Source organism: Protopterus annectens, chromosome 1.part1 (assembly GCF_019279795.1).
Source record: "Protopterus annectens isolate FY-2018-M chromosome 1.part1, PAN1.0, whole genome shotgun sequence".
NCBI lineage: Eukaryota > Metazoa > Chordata > Ceratodontiformes > Protopteridae > Protopterus > Protopterus annectens.
Genome location: NC_056726.1, coordinates 1,196,358,419 through 1,196,370,762, shown reverse-complemented (window position 1 = coordinate 1,196,370,762; position 12,344 = coordinate 1,196,358,419). Strand labels below are relative to the sequence as shown.

Genomic DNA, 12,344 nt, shown 5'->3' with positions numbered 1-12,344 from the left:
TTTGCAGAGATACTAGAGCTCCTTAGTCAGAGGGGTGACTGACAGTCCAAGACCCGTACTGAGGATGAGTCTGTGCTTTTGAAGGCTTTTGGGTCTCAACCTTCAACTTCTTGGGTGTCTCCGCCTTACGACCAGCTCATGGATCTAATCTCTCATAAGGCGTGGGAGTCACCAGAGGCCATGGAACATGTCCCTCGTAGACCCAATAAATTCATATCTGACCCAGTCGATAAACCTTTTTTGGCAAAAGGAGTGCCTGTGGATGCCATGGTGGTGGCTGCAGCCACCAAAAAGGAAGTATCTGAGACATCCTCTTCTATCCATCCCCCTAACAGAGATTCTAGGGTTATGGATCGATATGGGAAGCACATGTTTAGTTCAGTGACTTTTTCTCTGTGATCACTGAACTACTTGACCCATTTTACAAGACTACAGAGAGATCTCCCGAAAAAGCTAGGAGATGCTCTCCAGGGTATGGTAGCTGCAGGGGTGGCCGACAAAGTCAACACCCAGCTCGCTACCCTTAACTCAGTAGTGAACTCATCCATGCGTCTCATATCCTATGCAGCTGATGGTTCGAGTAGAGTCACTAGTTCGGGGATTGCTCTTCGCAGACAAGCCTGGATGCATCTCTGTTCCTTTGCAGAACCCTTCAAGTCTTCTTTCTTATTTTATTAATACCCCATTTGATGGCTCATCACTGTTTGGGCCCAAAGTAAAGGAAACTTTAACCAGGTGTGAACAGGAAGGCAAGACTTTATCTGCCATTGGGGTCCGCTTTTCCACTCCTACTCAACCCTACCCCAAGGGCCCTGGGGGGGGGGTGTGGTTCCAAAAAGCTCAAGCAGCCTTTCATGACACACATGGTGAAACCCCCTCTGGAGGCAGTGGAGCGGGTTATAATGGAAGACACCGCCCCCATAGCAGAGGGGGTCCGCAGCAACAGGGTGACTGGGGTCAGTTCTCTGGTCAGTCCTACCAGCGCTCCTGAAATGGGGCCCAACTATTTGGCTCTGGAGGCAATCAGGGGTCATTTGTCTTTGTACCCAGAAGCCTGGATAAACATACCATCAGATACTTGGGTACAAAGCATCATTTCCAGAGGATATTTCATACCGTTCTTTACCCCTCCCATTCCTATCAAAAAAATCCCAGATGTTCCACCCAATCTCAGGGAACAAGCAATCGTAGAGGTCCACAGATTGCTAGAAAAAAGAGTCATCCAACCAGTCCCAGCAGACCAAGTCGGATTCGGAACTTACTCAGGATTCTTTTTGGTACCAAAGAAAACAGGGGGCTGGAGACCTATCTTGGACTTCAACAGACTCAACAAGTTCGTAAGGAAAGAGAAGTTCCGAATGGTCACGCTTCAGTCCATTCTTCCCTTTTTACTATCACATAAAGATGGACAGATGCTCCAGAGATCATCTAGTGTTCACCAAATGTATGGTAGTGGTCACAGCTCACCTGAGGCATCTAGGATTCCAGGTGTTTCCATACCTAGACGATTGGCTCCTCACCTCTAACACTAGGCATCAATTGACCCAGGCAACACAATATACTCTGACACTCTGCCATCAATTAGGTATTACGATCAACTTCAAAAAGTTTGCCTTATAGCCATCTCAGCATACCATTTTTATAGGAGCAGAGTTAGATACCTTAACCACCACTCTACGTCTCCCTATCAAAAGAGTTTCACTTCTTCACCAATACATCAGCTCACTGGTGTCAAAGAACAAAGCTACAGCAGCAGAGGTATTGAAAGTACTAGGTTTGATTGTGGCAGCAATCCTGGCTATACCACTCACAAGGATGCATATGCGAATCCTTCAATGGCTTCTCTTCACTCAGTGGTCTTACCAGAAACTACCAATGCACCACATGATTCTTATCATGGATTCTTGCAGGAGAGACCTTCAGTGGTGGTTGACGCCTCTTCATGTTACAATAAGGAGACACTTTGCCCCCCCACCAGTAGCCACTGTGACCACGGACGGGTCCCTGATAGGATAGGGGGGGCATTTTCAGGGAAAGACTGCCCAAGGCACATGGACAGATAAAGAATCACATCTGCACATCAATGTTCTAGAGCTGAGAGCGGTACTTCTGGCATTGCAGTACTTTCAGTACTCTCTCCCTCTAGGGACTATTGCAATTCAGACCAACAACATGTCAGTAGTCTGGTACTTGAACAAGCAGGGCAGAACCAAGTCTTACCCCCTTTGTCGAGAAGCCCTCAGAGTTTGGCAATGGGCTGTGTCATCCCAGCGTTTTCTGTTAGCAACGCACATCCCGGGGGAATCCAACGTCATAGCGGACAAGCTAAGCAGGGCAATATTACTCCCTCACGAGTGGTCTCTCAATCAACAGGTTGCGGAGTTGATTTTCCACAAATGGGACCAGCCTTGCTGTGACCTTTTTGCCAGCCACATCAATTCAAAATGCAGAAGCTACTTTGCCCTGATACCACCTCCCGGTCATCCCCAGAGAGATGTGCTTTTAAACGATTGGCCCCCGGGTCTCCTTTATGCATTTCCACCCTTCCCCATTAATACCCAGATTTCTACAGAAAGCAAAATCGCTGGGAAGGAAGGTTATACTCATAGCCCCCTACTGGCCTTGACAGATTTGGTTTCCATTTCTCCACCATCATCTGTTGGAGAATCCATGGATCCTGGACCCAGTTTTGGACCTTCTGACGCACCCGTCAGGGGACCTTCATCCTTCTCTACAGTCCCTGAAACTGACTGCTTGACTAATCCACTTCCCCAATTGCCAGGCCTCATTCAATTTCAGAAGATACAAGACAGATTCTCTTGTCCTCTCACAAGCCATCTACCAAGAAATTATATGGCAGCAAATGGAAAAGGTTCTCAATTTGGGCCAACGTGCAGAACACTGACCCTTTTCGAGCTCCGCTATCTTCGATTTTGGAATTTTTGACAAACATTTTTACGGAAGGGGCAGCAGCTGCTACAGTTCGAGTTCAGTTAGCTGCTATCTCAAATTTTCACCCTGGTCTTGATGGCTCAAATATTATGAGCCATAAATTATCCAAAACCTTCCTTAAAGGCGTTCTTCATATGAGACCTCCGATCAAAATTCCCATTTCTCCCTGGAATTTAAACTTTATGCTATCTCAACTTATTCTTCCTCCCTTTGAACCAGCTTTTTCTTGTGCTTTAAAACTCTTATCATGGAAAACAATTTTTCTTGTGGTCATTATGTCTGCCCGCAGAGTGTCAGAACTTCAAGCATTATCCATCAGACCACCCTACATGATCTTCCATGCTGATAGAGTATCTCTCAGGACAAACCCCTCATTTTTACCTAAAGTCTGTTCTTAGTCAAATATCAATCAGGTCATTGAACTACCAGTGTTCTTCCCCAACCACTCTAACAACAACTGCACAAACTTGATGTTCACAGACAGCTCAGATTTTATCTTGACAGAACTAAGGATTTTTGGAAATCAGATCAACTTTTTGTATCCTTCTCAGAAGCAAGAAAAGGCAATCCAGTGGCTGAAACAGCCCTATCTAAATGGTTATCCGATTGTATATCCTTTGTTTATGAAAATGTGAACATGCCTTTAACGCACAAACCAAAAGCTCATTCTACCAGAGCTGTCTCTACCTCTTCTGCTTTTCAAGCTAAATTACCCCTTGCCGATATTTGCACTGGAGCCACTTGGTCTAACCCTCATACCTTTATCTCACATTACAAAGTAGATAAGGCTTCTAGGGACAGGTCTTCCTTTGGTTCTACAGTACTGAAGAACATACTCCCATGAGTCACCCAGGGTTGAGGGTGCTAGGGACACTACCCATCAGTGAGAATAATCGGTGAGATTAACAACTTCACATATAGAAGTTATGTACTTACCATAACGTTCCATGTGAGTTGTTTATCTCGCCTTTATTCTCATGTCCCTCCCTCCTTCCTCCTCCTGCTGACTGTTGACTTAGAGGCTAGTGCCATCCTGGTTATTCAGTATTTCTCTTTCCCTTTGGGTACTCTTCTTCATAGATATATATAAGAGAGTATGTATGGGTTGTGTATATATATATATATATATATATATATATATATATATATATATATATATATATATATATATATATAGACTATTATTCACAGCAAACAAGATCTGAGGTAATTCTAGCAGTGCATGGTGGGATAAGGGGCTGGTCTCAAGGTACTGGCAAACCTTGAGCTTGCTATTGGCCGTGTCGGAGCCGAGGATCGGCTCCAACCCATCAGTAAGAATAAAGGTGAGATAAACAACTCACATGGAACGTTATGGTAAGTACATAACTTCTATTTACATTATATGATTTTTTAGTGACAAACAACATTAATTTAGGGTTTTCACAGATGAGTGGTTATGAAAGAGCAGAAATAAACTTGACACTTATTACTAAGATGGCAAATGAGTGGGAAGGGTACCTGAAAGTAATGCACTGTAGATGTGACACATGGTTCAGCTATAAAACACTGACTTGCTGAAAGTTGACATGCTGAAAGGATGGAAAAAATTGAAAAGGATAAAAAGAGTCCTCGGCACCCCCCTGAACTTATATGTACCAACTCCACAGTTGCTACAGTTAGGATTGCTACCTCTACAGATCTTCAAAGTAGGATGCTGGGGTGTGGCCAGACATGTGACATCATAATGGGTGTGACCAGTGCCATACTGTAGTAACTCTTGGAGAAATAACTGAAATAAACTGGAACAGAAGTTGTGGGGATCCAGATGATTGCACAGCATCTCTGAGCTTTTCTCCAACTTGATTATCCAATAATAGTGCGAACAAAAATCATGACTAAAGAAATGTTTTCAGTCTTATTTCTCTTCTCTTCAAAGCTGCCTGCGGCAAACAGTAGTTTCCAATAAGATAAGAAGACAAACACTTAAGGAGAAGCTTTGCCAAGTTCCCAAGATAAAAAGCCGAACAAAGATAACCAAAAAATAAGTATTTCAGTTTACCTCAGTAATCAGAGAGCCAACTTTTAGGAACAATTGACCCAAATTATGTTTATATGCTACACAGATTATTAGATTGCATTATGTATTTCAGCTAATTACCCCAATAATCAGAAAGCTAAGTTAAAGAAAATGAATACTGAAACGTTTGTGCTGCACAGATTTATACTCTCATATGGAATATATGCCACATACACATTCAACCCTGGAGTCTTAGTATGTAATGTAACTATACCCAGCCAAAGCCACATAAGATCCAGTACCAGGAATATTTTGATAGATATGCAGCAATAGATTGGTAGCAATTTTGTTAAACAGAAATATCTAGCAAGTGCATACAGAAAAATGCGTTGCAACAAGTAATACTAAGTACAGCAATCTCAAATATATGCTGACTGGAGCAATCAGTAGCAAATATATTCCAGTCAACATTATACATTTCAGTGCAGGTTACTTAGAATCGTGGTGACATGCCATTTCCTTTCCCAGTCTTATGTAACAACAAACATTGCTCATGTGATTAGTTTTGTTTTCTTTTTTTTTTATACTATGAGGTCAAGTCTTTTAGCTAAGGTATGCTATCTGATTTGAGGAAAAAAGCAAATCACTTTGAATTTTAAAAGCTGAGACTGAAATCGGTCAGAATTGGTCAGTGCTCTATGCCAGTAAACAAACTGAAATAAATACATAAATAAATGTAAAGGCCGGAGCAGAAATCTAGATTTGCACCAAGACTCTGAGCGCTAAAACATTGCATCACAGAAAAAAACATCAGTACAATAATTATATTTTAACACAAACCAGTGTTTCTGCAGGAAAGGCAACACCTTTGCACATCCGCATATCCCTGAATCTCATCACCTCTAAATAAGCTGAACCTGAGGTAATAAAACTGAAAAAAATGAATCTGAGTCTTTGCTAGTGGCTGCAGAAAAGCTAAAAACAAACCGCTCTACAGCAGCAATCTTTGTAGGGGTGTTCCTGTGCCAATCCAACCCCCTTCATGAATTTCAGCCAGTTGCTGCATGATTTAAAATACCTGGACCTAACAGGGAATAGCTCTGCCTGCAGGTCCAGGTTAGTGACATAACCGAATTGCCATGGAAAAAAGCCGAAGTATTTATGTCTTTTCCATGGTGATTTGGCACAATTGGAAAAGAGGGACTTTTAATGTCTGACTGCTTTATAGAGTGGTCAGTGGGATGAGGTAGCTCAACCCACGAGTGTCCCTCTGATAATGGGATGGGTGGCAACTGTAGCTCCAACTTGAAGACTAGAAAATCTCCCAAAACAAGTGAACTATTGCTTGTGCACACTAGGAACCACAACAGCAATGATTCCCCATGATAATCAGTGTTCGGCTTTGTGCTTTTTGTCATTTTTTTCTGTGCTATTGATGCTTGAGCATGTGTAGGGGAGCCATGACAAGACCAACCCGGTATAATGGGAAAAACAAGGTTGAAGCTGATGCTAATTTGTCAGTGTTTTTGAATGAAATAGTAAAATGACCATAATTCTTTTTTTTTTTGTGGACTGAATCTGTTCTGTTGGGTGCAAGAATGGTATGTGAAAAATAAAACAAAAGTGAAGGGGAAAAGAAAATGTTTCTTCTTTTGTTGTCAGTAAGCTCTTCCCTTATTAATACTGTATTCAGTTCCAGTGTGTGTGTGTGTGTGTGTGTGTGTGTGTGTGTGTGTGTGTGTGTGTGTGTGTGTGTGTGTAGGGGGGGCTAGATGTTCATATTATCTACTGCTACAATTTCAATAATTTCACTAATAGACTTATGCACTGTGTGGGTTATACACTTTGAGATAAAAAATAGATTTTTGGCTGTTTTTACTATTTTTTCTCTTTTATAAAAGATTTATTTATGCTTTTCTTAGTGTTTTCATGTGGTTCACAATACAGTTTTTGTTTTTTCGGTGTTTTAGTTTAAATGGGTCTTTCAGGCATCATCCCTTGTGTTGTTTTTTGTGCAGAGTTTCTGAGGTTTGTTGGAAGTTCAAAGGAGGGTAGCAGGGGGTTTGGGCGCTTTTGAGCCGCCCTGAGCAGCCCAGTCATTCCTCTCCGGTCACTTCGAGTGTCTGCAGCTGCTCTCACTCAGCCTCCTGCATTACTCTCCAGTCCAAAAAGGTCTTGGGCACGGAGGGCGGATCTAGAAGCAAACGGAGGGGGAACTTGACTGTTTTAGTGTGTGGAGACCTTGGCCCTTCGGGGGACCCAAGGGGGCCTCCTCACCTCGCCTCCCTCTTTCTCGAGCTGCTCTCCGGCTGGTTCTCAGGACCCGGGTGCTCTCACCGAGCGGTCCGATGTGTCAGGGCTATGAGTCCCTCCATTCAGGCCTGCCTCGAGCTGCCGCCTGGTGAGAGCTCTGTTTCGAGACTAGGATGCTGATCTGGGCAGTTCTCCCCACCGGATGGAGGAGGGATGTCTCTCCTCCGAGACTCAGGGCCTCCCAGCCACCCTCTCCTGACACTCCTCCCCCCATGAGTTGAGGACTTCTTCTTCTAGCTGGACGGATGCTTCTCGACGTTGCACTGAGATCAGGGATTGATCGATCGATGAGGAGTTCAGGCCCCGACCATGCCAGTCGAGTCCGGACCCTCGGGGAGCTCTGCCCACCTCCTTCGATCCCGAGGGGGGGTGGAGCCGGGATCCCGTCCCTGTCGGGCGCAGGATCCTTCGCCGAGGTCGGATCCATCACGGGGGCACTGCCCTCTCTCCCGCTCTCACCGGAGCCGGATCCGATCGAGTCGATCTTCGATCTGCTCCCTGGCGGGCTCGTTGTCTGAGGGAGTCAGCTCTGTGATCCGTCTCGGACCCCCGCTCTCGGCCCGGCTCCATCCGTTACTCTTCTGACCTCCCCCATTGTCGCCCTTCCGGCCCCTGGGACTTAGCCCCACTGTTGAGGTGTGTGCCCCTGTTGAGGTCTTGAGCAATTGGCTGCCTTCTTCTGGCCCCAGGGCTCTCCCCATCCTCCCTCTCGAAGGAGGCCATCCGCCCCAAAGTGACTCTGCTGGTCTCACTGAAGGACTTGGGACTTGGGGACCCTGGCCCCCCAGGTCACCCTCCTTCTGAGCCGCCCCAGGAGCCATCAGGCTCATACTCCAAATGGAGGGGTGGTCTGCTTGAGTGGAAGCCTTCCCGTGGCACTTTGGAGGAAGGGAAGGTTCTCCAGACCCCTCTCGTCTGTCCCTTGCACGTCCCATACCCTGGTGGCTCCCATCACCACCACCTCTGGAGGACACCCGACCGGACTTCCAGACCCCAAGTTTACCCCTTGGCGTCCCTGGCCGTAGCAGGACAGGACCTTAGCCCCAAGGGCCCTCCTGTACCTCACCATGTGCAGGGGCACAAGAAACGCCTGGCTGAGCTAATTAGACACCTGAGTCAGGAGCAAGGCCCAGCTTGAAGGTGACCGGATGGATGCCTCGCGGATGTTATCGTAAGCTGATTGGTGAACTTGAACAAAGGCTATTCGGCTCAGAGATTCCGCGATTCCACCCAATCGATGTGACATCCTTCGACCTTTGACCGTTGGGGCCCCGACACAGAACTCTGCGGGACACTAGAATGAGGCTTAGAACCATTGCGAACGGACTCTTCGATGCAGCTCCCATGCTATCTGGGAGGACTGAAGGCCTCTGAGGACAGGGAGCCCACTCTAAGGGTCAGTCCTGCCACCGCCATGGCCTCTCTCCTCCTCTGAGCTTTGTTCTTGCCCCTTCCCTCGATGCGGATGGTTTTGCCATAGGAGCCTGTCTGTTTGGCGAGGGCTCAGTTAGGCTTGGCCAGGCTATGAATTTCTTTCAGAGTTCCTCAAGGCTGCTGGCGTGATTCTACAAGTGTCAGAAGTGCTCAGAAGAAGAAGGTCGCAGCAGTCCCAGCCTGTTCGGCCAACAGACAGAAGATGCCAGGAGGGAACTGAGAGGACAAGAGGCCGCCCTAGAGGCAGAGGGGAACCAGAAGCAGGGTCCAGGGAACCTTTCTCCAGTCGCGAGCAGCTGAGCGGGCTGAGCCGAACCTCTCCTTCCGAGGCAGAGGGCAGGCTTGGGGGCGTTGAGGAGGGCATGGGGCTCCCAGGCACTTCGTCCAGGGAACCCAAATCATATCAGCTCAATCACATTCCCTTTCCTTCATTCCCCACATGCCCTTCCCTCCCCTTCGTACCACCGGTCAAGGAGGGCATGGGAACCCAAGGCCAGGACCGCTAGCAGAAGAAGCCATCCTCCCAAGAGCAGCAGCCAGACCAGACCAGACCTTCCAGATCTCCACTCCAGTGCTTATCAAAATAGTCAACTTACTAAATAAGGGCCAGACTCACCCCATTCCCTGCTCTCCCCATCCCAAAATGCTCCCCACCAACTCTACAATCTATTCTACTCCAAATTCTTGGGAGTGTGCTGGGAGAACCGACCAAGACTCCTCAAGAGTACCTCTCTCTCTAATGAATCTGCGTTCTAGACTCTAAAGGCTATTCTGGCTTTCTTCTGCACCTATTTCGGGGTGTCGTCCCCAGGGTCTCACCCACCTTCACCCTCGGGCATTACCCAACAGCAATGGACAGGCCCACAGTGTGCTTCCTGGGAGCAGGTTTCCAGGGGTACCAGGTCCTTCCCTTCCCTACTCTCCCACAACAGGCTGCCAACTGTTTACCAAAGTGCCACTCTCCTGACCTCTCTCTTTCATCAGGTCTTCCTTCTGGGCAAAACAATAAATACAAACCCCAACCTCTTATCTCTCACTCAGCCAGACCACCTCCATCTGCCCACAGACCTACACAATGAGTTTACCAACACAGAATGGACAGGGCCAGGAGATCTGCAGCTCTCAGACTAGACAATAAGTTCCATTTGGTCCTTTCCTTTCATCGGTCCCTTGGCAGGTGACCCCCACTCCATAATCTGGCTCTTCTTCCATCTCTTGTCTTGTGGGCTCTGAGCTCACCAGAGGGTCCTCGCTCTACAGTGGTCTTACCTTGCTCTCCCCAGCTCAATACATATGGCGGTCACGCTTGAAGGCTCCAAGCGGTCCCTCTTGTGAGGGTGCATCAGTCCCAGCACTGGCTTGTCCCACCCTCTTCACGTGCCCCCACGCCATCCAGTGACCCTGGGGCGCCTCGGCCCTCCCTGGGGGCACGGCCGCGGACAACGTCCCACTGGTGGGGGGCGACTTTGCGGGTCAGACAGTCGGTGTCATAGGAACGAGAAGCACTTCAGGACTGCCTTCCAATGTTCTTCAGGATTTAGCTTATCATCGAACAACCTGGGGCACTTCAGGACTTTCTTGGGGTCTGCTGTCTACAACAAGGTTGACTTGTCTTCCAAGAGGACAACCCTGTTTGAGGTCATGAATGCCCTTCTGTCAGGACAAAACCGGCACCTGGTCGGTCCAACATCATAGCACATCGGGATCAAGCAGCGCCCCTCTGACCCCAGGCGGTTCATTCCCATTCCCACCACCATTCTATACGCTGGCTTGGGTGGCTCCCCGGAGCATATTTTTAACGTGCCTCGAACTGAAAGTCACGATCTTTTTGCCTCTCCCTCAAACACCAAGTCTGCACCTTTTTGCTCCCTGATACCTCCTCCCACCCACCCCAAGAGATTTATGGTGTGTGCCTTCACAATTCACCCCTCTGTATGCTCTGCCACCCTGCCGAACTGGCTTGCAGTTCTCTTCAGAGCCTCTCGGTGGGTTGCAGAATGATTCTCATTGCTCCATTCTGGCCTCGACAGATCTGTCTCTTTCTTTCGGTCCCATTCGGTGGCTGATATCCCATCCCAAGATCATCCTTCTATCCCATCCATCCCAGACATTCATCCTATTGGCTTGACAGTTCCACACTCTTTTAAGCCCGGCAGCTCTTCTTCGATAAGGACTCTATTTTGGTGGCGGTAATAAAGGTTTTGGTTAGAAAGGTTTTCACCCAATAACTATTTCGTTCTCTCAGTGGTGGTGGCAAGGTGTGCTGTTTTCGCGTGTATAGGGGCGTTTCCTTATCCTTTGATTTTCCTCTTTCTTGAAAGCTGATTCTTCTCTCTCTTTGATTTATTGAGTTTGCAATCTCGAGTTTTCTCATTGGTGCAATTGGCGTCTCACTCTCACACTCAGCCAAATTGTGCAAAACCTTTCTTAATTCAGCAAAATTGTGCAAAACCTTTCTTAAAGGTACTTTCCTTCTCAGGGACCTTTAAGCCCCTCCTCCTCCTGGCAGTTCTCTCCTTCGAGCCAGGCCTTCCCCTCTTCCCTTTTTTGCAGTGGACCTCAAATGGTAGCCATTACATTCTTTAAGAGCAAGAGCACTTACAGCCATTACATTCAGCAAGGAAGACTGAACTTACTCTATTTCAGTTCTTCTCCTCCCTCCCCGGTTTTCCTTCCTTGTGTTCCCTCAGGACCAACCCAAACTTCCTTCCAATCCTCCTCCCTAGCACTCCCTATCAATCAATCTTATTAACCTAAAGTTTTATTTCCACTCAACACTAGATCACAAAGGTGACAAGGCTAACTCACTCAACAGCTCACAGGCAATTTATCATCACAGGCAAATGGACAGCTGGTTTGCTTCAAGCAATCATTGTTTATTTCTTTATTTTTTTCCCAAAATTCCAAATCAAAAAGTTTCTTTCTGGCTTTTATTCAGCATATATTGGCTTATCAAGGCCAGGAAGCCCTCAAGACCGGAGGGTGTTCATGCCCACCATTCCCGGTCAGTAGTATCTTCCTCAGCAGATGATATAGGTGATTCTGACCTGGATGCCATCTCTAGCTAGCAGGCTTCACTATAGTTCATTCATTTATCTAGGGGTAAGAGGAATCATCACGGGGAGCATCCTTAGGGTCTTTTCGTCCTGAATATCCTTCCATGATGGGTAGCTAAGAAAGCTGTAGCTGGCTCTTGCACTATTCCCACATGAAATGAATATTTTAGAAGTTATGTACTCACCATCACCACCCATCTGTTCCATCTGATATTTGTCTCTGCTATCCCATCTCTATCCCCCCCCCCGCCCAGTTTTCCTGCCTGCATCACTACCCTTTTTTTTGAGGGTTTGTTTTTTTGGCAAATTCGATCTGAGGTCATGAGGAGTAGAGGCATTGGCAGGGTGAGGGGAGGAGCTGAGAGCTTGAGCTTGGATCTGAAAAATACTATGGTCGGGATGGATCGATCCATAACCCATAACCAGCAGGTGACAAAATGAATACACCTACTCAGATGGAACGTTATGGTGAGTACATAACTTCTAATTCATAAATAATCCTATTTAAGGACAGGATGCAAGAACTCCTGAGAGTGCTAACCATACCTTTCAACTGCTTAGTGCAAGAAATCTGTACAAAGCCAAAAATA

General features: G+C 46.9%; 1 protein-coding gene across 1 annotated transcript in view; it reads left to right on the top strand.

The window, feature by feature from the left end:
* LOC122815911 (glutamate receptor ionotropic, NMDA 2D-like) overlaps positions 1-12,344 on the top strand; it is a 1,415,655-nt gene that overhangs the window by 783,231 nt on the left and 620,080 nt on the right. The window contains 1 exon segment of the mRNA XM_044088769.1: positions 9,744-9,777. Within this exon segment, the coding sequence (XP_043944704.1) occupies positions 9,744-9,777 (34 nt within the window).